Below are 14,015 nucleotides of genomic sequence, written 5' to 3'. Positions count from 1 at the left end.
AATTCATCCACCCCCATCAATCAGCTCACCACCCTCTGTTGTCTTCGTACAATAGCCAGCTGTAGTGAGAGAATACACTGTATAGTAGGAAACCTTCATACAATGAAGAGCAGAGCTGCATTAGCTAGCTAGCAGTACACTCTAATCCATCTAAAAATACACTCTATCTATATTATTATATAAAGTCAAAGTCCCAGCAACTCCGTATGAAGAGAAAGGAAATGACAGGTTCTCTAGAGCTGCCTCTGTCTTTTCAACAGCTCTGTCAATTTATTAAGAGAGAGCTTCCCCCGCTGGCGGATCAGCTTCAGAGATTCCACAGCAGCACTGACAGTCATATCAGAGGACACACGCGTACGAATCTCATTGATGATGATCTTTCACCGGCAGAACATCATCTGCTCCTTGGAGGAGCTCTTGCGCCAGCTGCCTCCCTGATCCTCCAGGCTCTGCACTGATGGACCACCCCCCAGACCAGTGGTCCACTCCCGCCACAGATAAGGCACTGACTGTATTGTACGAGAAAGAGAATAACCATTTCCTGTCCGGGAAGAGGTGAGAAGTGTGGCTGTCAGATCCACAGATTCAGCATTGTTAGATGATGATTGTCTCATCTCCATCTCTGACTCCACTGACCTCTGTACGATGTCTCTGGAAAGAGTAGAAGAAGAGGAGGGCAGAGAGAAAGTAGAGAGAATGGCAGCCAGATTCATCACTGAATTCTGAGCAGCAGAGCTCTGAGGAACTGCCTGTATGAAGAAAATGATTTGATCATCAACTATATCAGCAAGCTGCTGAGCCATTTTTTGCTGCAGCTGTTGATTCTCATAACCCCACTTATCAATGGACTGAATCATCTCCTGTCGCACATTTTTCAGCTGATCAGCAATGACAGATACTACTCGCTGAATCTGAATCTTCTGAGGCTCCACAGCTGTCTCAAGAGTCTGAACAATCTGAAGAGTATACTTCTGATAATCCTCTCGTACGAAGAGAGCATCTGACCATAGAGGGTGGTCAGGGAACTGCCTCTGCAGAAGCACAGAGTTCTGAAGAATCACTGTATGAAGCTGCTTCAGCAGCCGCAGAAATCTCTGAGCTGTTAAGTCTTGTTCATTCTCTGACAATTCTTGCTCTGTCTTCTTCACTTCTTCCATTTCTGCTGCTTCTCTTTCCCTCTTCTGTGTCTGTCTCTGTTTCTGGCTCAATCTCTCGTACGAATCAAATCTATCTAGCCAGACATCCACCCATGGCCAGATGGCAGCCTCCAGCTGCTTCGGGGGGGGGGGATGGTGGCTCGAGGAAGAAAGTAGTTGCCCTGAGTCTGTGGTTCAAACCCTGCCATTGCTCGTACGAACTCTCAGGAGATATTGGTGAGATAGCAGTTGGTCAGAGCATCATTATTCCATCGGCCAGCCCAGCGAATCTGACCCTCTGACACCCCATTCAGTTCAGCATATCTGAACCCCTGACTCCGACCAAGATGAGTCTTCTTGCTTGACAGAAGCCCAGCTGCTGCATACATGCGATTGACCCACTGAAGCTGAGTATCGTATGAAAGAGGCTTGAAGGGATCCTGTTCACAGAGAAGGTGGATATCATACCAGAGAGAGTGTCTTCAAAAGTCTGGAAGACTTTCCCATACAATATTCCAGCGGTAGAACAGATAGAATGCCAGATGAGATATTGTACAGAGTAGAGAATTCTTATGTCTCATCACAGCAGCATACTTCAGCTGCCCCAGCTGGTTGGTCTTGCCATTATCTGTGATGAGAATCATAGGCCAACATGGAGTGGGCCCCTCATTTGAAAGCTGAAGGATGAAAAGTTCAGGCAGCTGTGCCGTACGGGATGTCTCCCTCTGCAGAAGCATGTTGTGATTCATGAGGAAGTTCAGCTCTGTACAAAGATGGCTCATCACAGATGTTTGATCATTTTTATACCAGCCAGTTCAGCAGAACTTCATCAGATGAATCATCATTTTCTCATTGTATCCATCCTGCAGAGTATTGGCCCCCTGATCCACATACTGTGCCCGCTTTCGTACAGACTCCTTGGTTACATGCGTACAAAGAACTGCACTGACCAGCTGTTCATGTGGATGATCAGAGGAGTTGATTCCTCTGCTCTTCTGAAATCTGTACAGATCCACCACGGCTGCCACATATAGCTTGACTGTGCTCTTACCCACAGTCTGCAGCACAGTGTTGCCATCCCTGTCCGTACGAGCTCTTTTGCTCTTATAAACAGAGCCCTGCAGTGGACGACAAAGCACCTTCTCTTCCAGAAACCAGACCAGCTTTCTCTCTGTCACCATCTCCCCATCTTCAAAGCCAGTCTCCTTGCAGAAGTCCTGTACGAAGAGATAGGAGTTAGAACTAGAATGATCAATCTGAATGCAGGGAAGCAGTGCCACCCACCCGCCATTCTCTCTGCTTGGGGAGATACTGCTTATTGGTATTCTTTGATCGATTCTGCAGGGCCAGGGCCAGGGCCTTTTCCCTGTATGAAAAGAGGTCTTTGCTGATCTGAAGCTGCCGCTCCACCTCTGTACAGTCAGCTAGAGATGTCATGATGAAGAATACAGAGCAGGGGTGCTTAAAAATCTATTCTTGAAGGATTATGCCTGCTCGTACGGTATGAATCAAGTGGGGTTGAATGTATGTCTGCTCATACAGTATGAATCAAATGGGGTTGAATGTACGGAGTATGTACAATATAATTAAACACTAAAAAGTTATCGTGGGGCTTGGCTAACATACATAGTAACATGGGTTATAACGCCACCCAAACCCCCCCCCGTATAACCACTAGATATATTAGCTCGCCACTAGATAGATAAACAGGACGGACAAAGTTACCAGTTTCCGGGTTCGGGTTATCCATCATCTTGAAATTTTACCTTGATACTGCGTATGCACTAGTTAGAAAGTTTGATAGTTCATTTACACGGACCTGGCATATTTGGAGGCAGTGTTGCCGTCAGTCTATCTGGTAAACCTCAATCAATATTGTTGAGCACCAGCAAGTAACTAACTATCGTTCATCAAATCATGATACCATGGGGAGGCCATTTTCAATGAGAAAACAAAATGAGTGAAAATGGGCATAAAAGAAAGGTTTTCTTGTAACAGACAGCGAACAACAGAAAATTGGGAAAAAGAGGAAGTCGCTATGGGCATTAAAGCCTGGGTCAAATGGTAGGTGGTCATTGTATCAGTTTCATCATTGCAAACAATAAGGAGGGAAATAAACAAGCCAAAGGATACATTAAGGGACGGGGGAGGAGGAGCGAAGGAGGAGGGGAGAAAAAGAACCATAAAAGAAAGAAAAGAAGAAGAATCATATAAAATGGAAAAGAAAATAAAAAGAAAAATGGAAAAAGGGTAATGCTAACGGAAGGAAATGGCGGAACGAAAAGTGGAAAAACAAGGAGGAGAATGGAAAGAGAGGAATATAGCAAATAACAGCTCAGTCCCAACCTTCCATATCAATCCCATCATCTTCAATCTCAATAGTCGTCCCGAGCGCCTCCTTCCCTTTCTTTGATCATCGCCTTAAGCTGCTGATTCAACCGACGAATACTAGCGTCTTCCTCGCGTTCGCGCCGTTTCGCCCTCGCCGCCAATCGTTGCGCTTCGATAGAAGCCGGTGAGCTGCCATATTTACTCGGGTTGTTCGATTTGGTGGGTTCGCAGGATGCTTGACTATGTTGATGCGAGGGCGAATATGAGGACGGGGTTCGCGTGGGGGTTAGTAGAGATTGTCTCCTGGACAGTCTGCCGACTGCGACTCTTCGGGGTGAAACTGGATGGTTGCTCTTGCGGGCTATTTTGCGAGCCGAAGAAGAATATGCCGAGGAAGGGCTCACATCAGCTTCCTGTCCATCTGGGGCCTTTTTTGCGTTCCGAACCAAGACCCAGTTCGCCTGGAGTTCATCGTGGCAGTCGTGCAAGAGCCGCGCGTTATTATGAGAAGATTCAATCGGGAAACATCCCGGAACCGTAGCGATCCCGTCATCCCGATTGCCACTAGAAGAGGAAAATACATCAGCCTTCTCATAGACACTCTGCCACGGGCTTGTTTCCTCCACTACTCGCGATGGTAGCGGTGATGGTGGCTGCTGAGCTTCTGATCCCATGTCATACCCCTTCCCTCCTCCCGCATAAAATCCGCGAAACGGACCTGACCAACAGAAGTCCCATACCTTCCCAGCAACACCCCCAACAATTTTCACGACAGCTGCGCCCCAGCTATCATGATTCGTATTGCCGTTATCATAGCGGGAGCCATCTGGATTTAGCCCGTCATCTCGTTCTTGTAATAATGACTCGCGTCTACCTCTTTTCCTCGTATACCCATTCCAGTCCTTGCCAACCCCAACAGGCGGCAAAAACCCCAGTGAAGGGCTATCCATAGGAGTATGTATCATCTCCCGGTAGCGATTAGGTCGATAATCCACCTCGGGCCCATATGCCTCGTCGCCTGATTTTTCAAACGCGGACATCGTCATCATTGTTGACGAGTAGTCAACATCACCAGCAAAACGATAGTCAGTGTTGACCAGCGGTGTGGGGCTAGCGATACGAGAGAAGGAAGATGCCGTCGTAGCTGTCGACATCACCGAGTGGTTCCCCCACATACTCACAGCCGCAGCTGTGACAGGAGTACTATTTTCTAAGCTGCATGTGCCAAAACCACCGCTGACATCGCCATTCATCTCGTCATACCCATGTCTGGCCCGTTTGCGGCTTCCCTGGTGTTCCTGCCCGACAGAGCGGCAGAGGGAGGACGCTGCGGAGGGTGTCTGCGGGGAACGGTAGAACTGCGATCTAGCACCGGCGAGGTCGAGTTTAGGAGGGATATGCGAGTTGAGGATGAAAGTTCCCGGCATAGCTGCTTCGCAAAACGCCATCGTTGTGTCGAAGCCGGTCGGAGGTATTCCGCTGCTTATGCCCGGATGGTAGTTCAGTTGCGGGGCGTAGGTGAGGATTGGATTATTTATTATTTCCGTCTGTAGAGGAGGCAAACTGATGAAGCTGGGAAGTAGCTAGGGAGTGAAAACGAGTGTAACAGCTGAGTCGGACGCACTGCGGCGTGCAACAAACCAGGAGCAGCGAAGAGGCAGGTATGTAACAACTACATACGTAAATGTGTCTAGCTCAGCAACCGATCTGAGTGGAGGAGACGGCTATGGCATATCCACCCATAGGTTTCTTTCTATTTTTTTTTTTTTTTTTCTCCTCTCGTGGATGAAGCTCCGAGCGAGTTGCCAGCAGGCCCAGTGTTGTTCCTTTTCAAGTTTCTTGATTTATTTAGCGTGATTGGCGGGGGCTGCCTCAGCAACCACGGAGGAGATTCCCTGTCCCTACTATTTAATGGCCCAAGAACCATCCGGTTCCCCAAGTCCTCACCGAAAATATCGATACGTCAAACTACTACATAGTACTTGGAAAAAGTAGCATTAACAATAGAAGATTAAAAAAAACGAGAATAGAAAACCCCTGAACCAAGACTACAGCTTCTGCGCCGTCCAACTCACACCCGCTACCTCCAACGCATCCTCCCCATCAACAAGTACACACCAGCCCTCGCTCCCATTACTCCCTCCCTCTTCCCCCGCAACCGCCGCTCTGAAGTTCTCCCGCGCGTACTCCAGCACTTCGTCGTCAAAGGTGCCCGGCTGCAGCCACACAGCGGGGACATCCACAGCCTTGGCCTCCTTAAGGACCGCAAGCGTCACTTTAGGCGGGGTGACGATGGAGAGAGAGGTCTGGGTGGGTGCCGGGAGGGCGGAGGGGGATGGTAGAGTGCTGTATGTCTTCGAAGGCAGGACGATTTCGGAGGCCCGTGGGTTCAAAGGGGTAACGGGAAGAGAGTGCTGGTGGTACCAGGCGAGGACTATTTTACGGTTGGTTGAGTGTCAGCAGCAGTCAGGATTGTTGGCAATTTTTATTTTTCTTTCTTGCGGATTCGCTATTTCAACTGACTCTTGTAGCCAAACTTGCTGGGATCGGTGCTGGCGCCGGCTACGGCGAACCGTGGGGAGGAGAAGAAGCGTTTGGCAGCGGCCTCCATATCTTGATTAATCCTTAAATGGCGTGTATTAACCTATTGCCAGCTGGAGACATGGAAGGTAGACAGTGCTTAAATACTCTCTAGTCTTTGGTGGAGATGCCTCGGAGGTTAGAACCTCCACCACACCAATAATTATTAACTTAGCAGTTGGTTTTGAAACGAAGAGTGCCACAATAATATATATACATATATATATATATATAATTATTAGCAGTGAATTCATACTATACAGATCTGTAAAGCGATGAGAACGCAACAATCAGAGGATTTTTCCACATGTTCTCCAGCTCCTTGCTAGCTGGATAATCCGCTGATTGTCCTGGATACACTATGACAGGTAGTTTCGATGGTTCAGTATTTTAGGAGAGTATGAATAACCATCACACTGCAAAACATCGCCCATGGATTGTATCTGCTCTGGTGGCTTCAATGGGAGCTTGTGATGAATGACTTCACCTCTTCTCACTTCATCCTCCAGATCGATACTATCTAGATGTTTCGAAGTGAGTATCCGGGCGTTGTCAGTCTGGGGATCACTCTTGAGAGGTTGCTGTAACCTACAAATACCTTGACAACAGTTCTAACATACAAACAGGTCGGTGGGGGTGCCATGGCGGGCACAGAAGTCCACAAACATTGCCAGTCGTTGCGACAAATCGAAATGCGCTATCAAAGAGGGCGGCGATATTCTTGATTCAATAGATATCCTAGCAACCGGATCTCTCCCCAGGAATCCTGAGGATCAAACCCTTTAGAAGCAGGTACTTTCACAGGAACACCTTGATTCTCTACTAAATCCAGAAGCGAATGCTGCCCTAATATCATTCCAGAAAATCCCTTCGGCAGAGAGCCAGCAGGGATATACGTCATGGCTGCGCTTCCCCCAAGTTGCAAGACTCAACACATTTAGATGGACTCCGCATCCTGCAAAGTATGACCTATGGATGCTTTGGTTTCTGATTCCCCTCTGGGTCCCACAGTGTATGTCCATCATCACAGCTTTATCGGACAGTAAATGAATGGCTGGTTTGCTGCGAATCACCTCTTCCTCGGCTATCTCGAGACAAGGAAATCAATTATTTAAGGTCATGTGATTTCGCGATTGATCAGCGAGTTCGCGAGGACAACATATCTAAGTGGTATCGTTGTGCAACGAGAAACTTACACACCAGTATTAAATAGCTCACTTTTTGACACATAGCACAGCTGCCGCATTCGCAACTCCATGTAATGATCTGACCATGGGTGGATGCGCGGTAATGCTGCTCCGATATGACATATTTGGATAGGCAAGTGAGCACTCGCCATGCCTCCATTCTTACCCCGGAAAAGGGGGCTGTCCGAAGATCGTTTCCCCAACAAGCGTCAGGCGCGTGAACCCGAGGACATAGGATCATCGACAAGGAAAGATGCAAATGGGACTGCAACGGAATTGTTAGACGACGACTCTGAATCAAACTTGAGTTCCCTACCTTCCTCGAATGCAGACAAGAATAATGGGCATAATTCAGACAATAATGACGACGGCGACGACGACGACGACGACGACGATGATGATGATGATGAAGAGGAGGACTGGGAAGATGCGCTTCAATGGGCAAGTCTAACCTCAGCGCCAACGCCCGCTACTCCAGCAAGCTCCACAGCTCCGCGAGACCTCGAGCTTACATTGGACAAGAACCATGCCATCTTCATAGACCCTGAAGCTACGGGCAAGAAAGGTCCCAGCAAGATTGAACGGCAGATACGCATCCAGACCCACTGTATGCATGTGCAGTTCCTACTATTCCACAACGCTCTCCGCAACTGGTGGATCAATGATGCAGAACTCCACCAGATTCTACGAGATCAATTACCACCAGCTATCAAGAATGAAATCAAGGAATGGGAGATTGCTGCTGGAATACAACATCCTGACCTCCCAACCAAGATTGGAAAGGGAAAGGGGAAGTATAACAATCAAAACAACAAACGGCAGCGGGATTGGGGGGAAGACGCCTCTCGTCTAGAGGCCGGTCAGCCTGATATGAGCCGGGGAGATCCCACGATCCATATTCTTAGGGTTCTTGCCGCGTATTGGAGGAAACGTTTCAGTATTACAGCTCCGGGGTTACGGAAAAATGGATATCGACCAACCGCGGCGCTTCAGGAGGAAATCAGCTCATTCCACAAGGGCCATCATAGTAAATATCATCATGGTGAGCGGATAAGAGATCTAGATGAGTTTCGTGACCTAGCACGTCGCTCGGAAGGCTCACGGGATGTGGGCGCACAGCTGTTTACGGCTTTGTTGCGGGCATTGGGAATGGAAGCAAGGATGGTCGCTAGTCTACAACCTCTCGGGTTTAGATGGACCAAAGTGGAAAACTATCGCCTGAAAGACCAGGAGGTGGCAACGGCGACAGTGACAGATGACGGGGCGGAAGTACCGTCTCCTAGTGAGGCACTCTCCAGTGACGAAGGTAGCATAACCGATGACCCGTCGTCCAAGCCTAATAAACGAAGACCAAAGAATAAACATAATCCAGTCACAAACAGGAAATTTGATAGTGATCTTCCCTTCCCGATATATTGGACTGAGGCCGTCTCTCCAATCACACATGAAATAATCCCAGTCGAAACTCTAATCCTGCCAAGTTCCAATGCAGTTGCGACGACGCCTGAGCTTTTATCATCATTTGAGCCGCGCGGCGTCAAAGCTGAGAAGGCAAAGCAGGTAATTGCATATGTCGTCGCGTACTCCCCCGACGCAACAGCCAAAGATGTCACTACTAGGTACCTCAAGCGGCACACCTGGCCGGGGAAGTCCAATGGTTTTCGCATGCCTGTTGAGAAAATCCCGATGCATGGCGGACCCGCGAGATATTTTGTCTATGATTGGTTCAAAGCTACAATGAGAGGATATGTTCGGCCAGAAGATAAGCGAACCATTGTTGATGAGAAGGAGGATTCGAAAGATCTCGTTGCGAACCAGCCCGAGAAAAAACTTCAAAAGAAGGAAGGGGACACGTTGCAGAGCTTGCGGAATTCTACGGAGTTTGTCCTTGAACGGTTTTTACGTCGTGAGGAGGCCATACGTCCCGGTGCGCAGCACGTTCGAACTTTCACGTCCGGCAAGGGAGACAAGATGAAAAAAGAAAAAATTTATAAACGGTCAGATGTTGAGAAGTGTCTTTCTGCAGAAAGCTGGCACAAGGAAGGTCGGCAGATCAAGATAGGAGAAGCTCCGTTGAAACTTGTCCCAATACGCGCGGTAACATTAACGCGGAAGCGCGAAGTTGAGGTGGCAGAGCGGGAGAGCGGCGAGAAGCAAATGCAAGGTTTATACGCGCTTTATCAAACGGAATACATCATCCCGCCGCCAATTAAGGACGGGAAGATCCCGAAAAACGCCTACGGGAACATCGACTGCTTCGTCCCTTCCATGATCCCCAAGGGCGCGACACATATCCCCTGGCGTGGGACGGTGCGAATATGCAAGAAACTAGGCGTAGATTATGCAGAGGCGGTGACTGGGTTTGAGTTCGGGAGTAAGATGGCCGTTCCTGTCATAGAAGGGGTGGTTGTGGCATCTGAAAACGCGGGTCTTGTCAAGGACGCCTGGCTGGCAGAGGATGCTGAAAGGCGCAAAAGAGAGCAGTTGAGACATGATAAACTTATTCTTTCCATGTGGAGGAAGTTCATTATGGGCCTACGAATTGCTGAGCGCATTCAGGCTGAGTATGGAAGTGGTGGAGATGGAGAGGAACGGAATCCGTTTTCGAATAGGCGATGCGATCGCGATATTCCGCCTACCGAAGACGGTTTTGAGAGGGAGAAAATGAGGGGAGAGCCTGTTGATGAGGGTGGTGGGTTTCTGTTGCCGGGTGAGGATGAGTCGGTGCATCGCAAGGATATAGTTGATGAAATGGAAGGGGGATCTCAGTCGCGGATGGCAAAGGATATGGGCGATGAAAATGATGGTAGAATCGATATCGAATCATCGTCCGAATTGAGTGATCCTTTATCTGTTGTCTCTGTTCATTCAACGCCCTGATCCTGGATCCGAGCGACTCGACCTCGCTTAGGACATCTATTATACTAGTTATCCCGAAGCACCGAACCTTTTCCAGCCAGTATGAATGGACATATTGTATTTATATAAATAGAAATAAAGAACGCCATAATATCGTGTATATGTGCATCTTGACCAAGGGGGTATTTCCTCTGTAAACTTGGAGCCCTTTTGCTCGACAACCTGGACGGCTTTCGGGAACAGCTAACACTTCAAAGGGGGCGACGTCTATCAGTTCCTTACCGGAGCTTTGCTTGATCATTCAGACCTCCGCCAGTAGAATCCACCATATAATTCTCTAACCGTATATTCCAGTTGCTTGCCCGTATATCCCCTTGGTGCCAAAAAGCCATCCCCACAATGTCCCTAATCTCCAAGAGCCCAATATATTTTGGTCCTTTCCTAGTAACTTCGCAGGCAAGCATCCATACTCCTTCATACAACCCCACCCCCTCTGCTGACATCAACAATCAGGTCTTCTACATCACCCCACTCTCCTTCGCCCTCGTAAACCTGAAACCCCTCCTACCAGGGCACGTCCTTGTCTGTCCCCTCCGCCGCGTTCCGCGCGTCGCCGACCTCTCCCCCAGCGAAACAACCGACCTTTTCCTAACCGTCCGACGCGTGAGCCGCATGATCGAACGCGTCTACCGTGGCACAAGCCTAAATATAGCTATACAGGACGGTCCGGAGGCGGGGCAGACGGTGCCACACGTACATGCGCATATAATACCGCGGCGGAAGGCGGATTTGGACCAGCGGGGTGGTTCAGATGCTATTTACGAGATGATGGAGGGGCAGGAGGGAAATATTGCGAGGCATTTAGGGGAGATGGTGGAGGAGAAGAGGCAGAGGGAGAAAGAGAGATCTAGATTTCCAAGACCAGATAATGAGGGGAGGGAGCCGAGAGCGGAGGAGGAGATGATGGAGGAGGCTTTTGCGTTGGCGAAGGAGATGGAGCAGGAGACTGTGGATTGAGTTGGGGCATCTTGGTGATGCGGACTATATCATTGACAATGGCGTCGAAAAGGTTTTTATAGAGATATTGAGGGCGTTATTATTACGAATTTATCCTGTAGGATTTTTATTTCCTGACATGCACGACATTGACGGATCTAGAGCTGTTTGCAGGGAAATGGGAAGTGAGTATGTAAGGTGGGAAACGTGTATCCCTGGGTTTGATTCTATAACTTATTCCGATGTTGGAGACGCAATAAGAAGGCGCCCAAAAGGAAACCCTAACTCCGGGTCTGCTGTGATATCACAAAGTGAACCGCTCGCACATCATCTATGGGACCAAAAAGGGAGAAAATGATAAGTTGAAAGGACCATTTCATAGCTCATGGCACATTCGTCATCGAACTCATGTGTTCAATAGCGGATTTAGGCGTCGGTTGACTTGCCCGCCCAAAATGATTCTCTTTCCTGCATTACGACCGCAGCCCACTCCCTAACCTCAGGAAGCTTGATTCCCTGCAGCACGTGGAAGAATTCCGACAAATCCAACTTCCCCGCATGGCTCCGCTCATACTCTACAGCCTGCAGTAACAGCTCTAGCTTGTCGATATCATGGACGAACTTCGCTTCAAGCGTATCGTTATCCTCATACTCTTCGAATATCTCCTGGATATCCTGGCTCGCCAGACCCGGCACCGCTCCAAGCAAACTTTTTGAAATGTATTCGATAACTTCCGCCTCACGCCTGGCTTTTTCTACTTTCGGTATGTGTGTGTCTGCTGGGGTGATGTCGCCAACTATGGATTCTGCCATGTCATGAATCAAAGCCATTTTGGTGCAGCGGGGAATATTGAGTCTAGCCGCAAGCGCAGGTGGTGCGAACATCGTCATGATGGACATGCGATACATGTGATCTGATATTGATTCACCGTGTGCAATACCAAATCGTCGCCATCCTTCGCGTTTTGTGGTCTTTAATCGCTCAAGGAGATGGAAGAAAGGAACTGGAGTGGGAGTGTTCTGAAGAGGCGGGTGAGGTAGGGTAGCGATGACTGGACATTGTATTGTCAGTATCTTGTTAACTAAATAACGAAAAATCAGGTCGTCCGATAAGATTGGAGAGTGCAGACCGGATTGAGCCGTCCATTGAGCGTCCGTCGGCAATGACAACCCCATGATATCGGCAACGTCAAGCAATATTTCGGAAGCGCGTACTGAGCCAAAAGTGCAAGCTGCCTTCGAAAGTGTTATATCGATCGCTATTTATCTTTAACAAAAATTTGAAGTTGCTCTAAAGTAAATATTTGTACGAGGAGAAGATCTATCCCTCTCTAGCGGCGAGTGAAATGGTAGCCGGAAGAATAGTAATATGTTTCAATGTTGACGCGGAGGATTCCAAGTTCTTTCGGCTTGGTTGAAGGGTTCTGGACAAACAATGCAAACAACACACTCACCATCCAACCTTCCTTTGTTTACTCTGCCAGGTTCGTCAATGTACTGTGCTGCGTGCAAACGAGGAGTGATTAAGCTGGACACCAGCATCGGCAGCCCGCATCGACAGCCCATGCAGATGGTGGGGACAAAAATAAACACGGATAACTTGAGTGAGCGCTTTGGTTAAATCATTGGAATATCTATCGATTATGACTTTTTACAATGCAATCTTCCACCCCTTCTTCTCTGAGGCCCAAAGGACTCAATTGGCCAGTCTCCTCGCACATCACCGTTTTTGTGCGAAACCTCAGGCTACTGCACTTTGACCAGCTCCCTGACTGGCCAAATATAACTGTCCGCTCCTTTTCGGGTGCTCAACCAAACCTTCGGCAGCGCATCAAAGTGGTGGAATGGTCTCTATACCAACTGTTTACGATATGGGACCCAGAAGGGGCTCAGAATGTAAGTACCCGTTAAAGGGTAATCATCGTACACTGTTTATTTTAATTGGAAATGCTTCTAAAACTACCTTATCAGAAATTACGTCCTTTTTTCCCTCCACTTGAACCCTTGCAATCCGTTAACCTTCGGGCAGCCCTTTTTCGTGCGCTGTCCGATATGAAAAAGAATGGGGTTCTGGGAAGGGAAGTGATACTCCGCAAGACGATGCTTGATGAGTGTAAAGGGGAAAAATTCGAGGAGGCGCTGGCCACATTTTCTTTGACAGTGCTACGGAAGGTGATATTGGCTCGCAAGGGTGAACACCACAATCCAGTTCTTGAGATGACTATCAATGGGAGAGCTTCGTCCTCAGAACAAGAGATGCTGGTTCCACTGATTATAGCCCATCGCGTCTCACTCACAACCATGATTAATGATAAATGCCATATACGACAAGCTTATGACCAACTGAAAACCTTACTTGAAAATAAGACGATAGAGCTTGCTGCCCGATCAAAGCAAGCTGCGAATAAACCCACTGCTGACGAAGATGAACTTAGCCATGAGATCATAAACCTATGGCATGGAAATGAAAAATGGGCCCACACAATTCTCAATGGCGGAATACGAGTGTCCACTGATCACGTTCTCGAGTCATCTTTCCCCCAAACGCTGTCGCTTATTAGAAATGGCCAGCTGGGTGATATAGGAAACAGACCTTCCACAGATCTATTGGCTGATTTAGATAATCGACTCTCAGAACAGAAGGCTAGAGTTGAAAAATGGCGGAAATTTAAACATACTCTAGTGGAAGAACGAGGTGTAAAGCAACCATCGAAACACCGCAGCTCCTCCCAGATATTAGCTTTCCGGGATCACCAGTCGTTAACAATCGCTTCACTCGCTCAGTCAGATCGCGCGTCAACCTCTCTGTCGACCAATGGCACAGAGTACTCCTCGTTAGTTTCAGCACTTGATGCTGCGCTTCTGAAGCACGAGGTCAACATCTCACAAAAGAAACGGCAGCCAGATTCAGAAGATTCAAGAAACC

At 48.3% G+C, this 14,015-nt stretch overlaps 7 protein-coding genes across 7 annotated transcripts in view; 3 read left to right on the top strand and 4 right to left on the bottom strand.

Moving 5' to 3' along the window:
- Nucleotides 1–363: 363 nt before the first annotated feature.
- On the bottom strand, nt 364–1,157 carry HCAG_07180 (predicted protein; the record flags this gene model as incomplete). Its single annotated transcript, XM_001537708.1, has 2 exons — nt 364–568; nt 637–1,157. The coding sequence occupies 2 exons, from the start codon at nt 1,155–1,157 to the stop codon at nt 364–366; spliced, it is 726 nt and encodes a 241-aa protein (XP_001537758.1).
- A 461-nt stretch (nt 1,158–1,618) lies between these two features.
- On the bottom strand, nt 1,619–2,573 carry HCAG_07179 (predicted protein; the record flags this gene model as incomplete). The annotated part of the gene is made up of 3 exons (XM_001537707.1): nt 1,619–1,861; nt 2,087–2,353; nt 2,421–2,573. 3 exons carry the CDS (start codon nt 2,571–2,573, stop codon nt 1,619–1,621), a joined length of 663 nt encoding a protein of 220 aa, XP_001537757.1.
- Nucleotides 2,574–4,092: 1,519 nt separating this feature from the next.
- On the bottom strand, nt 4,093–6,078 carry HCAG_07178 (conserved hypothetical protein; the record flags this gene model as incomplete). Its single annotated transcript, XM_001537706.1, has 5 exons — nt 4,093–4,185; nt 4,229–5,014; nt 5,109–5,139; nt 5,586–5,901; nt 5,991–6,078. 5 exons carry the CDS (start codon nt 6,076–6,078, stop codon nt 4,093–4,095), a joined length of 1,314 nt encoding a protein of 437 aa, XP_001537756.1.
- A 1,306-nt stretch (nt 6,079–7,384) lies between these two features.
- On the top strand, nt 7,385–10,114 carry HCAG_07177 (conserved hypothetical protein; the record flags this gene model as incomplete). Its single annotated transcript, XM_001537705.1, has 1 exon — nt 7,385–10,114. One exon carries the CDS (start codon nt 7,385–7,387, stop codon nt 10,112–10,114), a length of 2,730 nt encoding a protein of 909 aa, XP_001537755.1.
- A 378-nt stretch (nt 10,115–10,492) lies between these two features.
- Nucleotides 10,493–11,110, top strand: HCAG_07176 (conserved hypothetical protein; the record flags this gene model as incomplete). Its single annotated transcript, XM_001537704.1, has 1 exon — nt 10,493–11,110. The coding sequence occupies one exon, from the start codon at nt 10,493–10,495 to the stop codon at nt 11,108–11,110; it is 618 nt and encodes a 205-aa protein (XP_001537754.1).
- Nucleotides 11,111–11,515: 405 nt separating this feature from the next.
- HCAG_07175 (conserved hypothetical protein) lies at nt 11,516–12,265 on the bottom strand (the record flags this gene model as incomplete). The annotated part of the gene is made up of 2 exons (XM_001537703.1): nt 11,516–12,141; nt 12,220–12,265. The coding sequence occupies 2 exons, from the start codon at nt 12,263–12,265 to the stop codon at nt 11,516–11,518; spliced, it is 672 nt and encodes a 223-aa protein (XP_001537753.1).
- Nucleotides 12,266–12,745: 480 nt separating this feature from the next.
- The window catches only part of HCAG_07174 (predicted protein), a gene marked incomplete at both ends in the record, with an annotated part of 2,032 nt that continues 762 nt past the window's right edge, over nt 12,746–14,015 (top strand). Inside the window, 2 exons of the mRNA XM_001537702.1 lie at nt 12,746–12,985; nt 13,061–13,923. Of these exons, the coding sequence (XP_001537752.1) occupies nt 12,746–12,985; nt 13,061–13,923 (1,103 nt within the window). The remainder of the gene's footprint in view (nt 12,986–13,060; nt 13,924–14,015) is intronic.

This window comes from Histoplasma capsulatum, genomic scaffold, assembly GCF_000149585.1.
Source record: "Histoplasma capsulatum NAm1 scaffold_8 genomic scaffold, whole genome shotgun sequence".
NCBI classification, from domain to species: Eukaryota; Fungi; Ascomycota; class Eurotiomycetes; order Onygenales; family Ajellomycetaceae; genus Histoplasma; species Histoplasma mississippiense.
The sequence above is the reverse complement of the archived record's forward strand: the minus strand, read 5'-3'. Positions and strand labels throughout refer to the sequence as shown.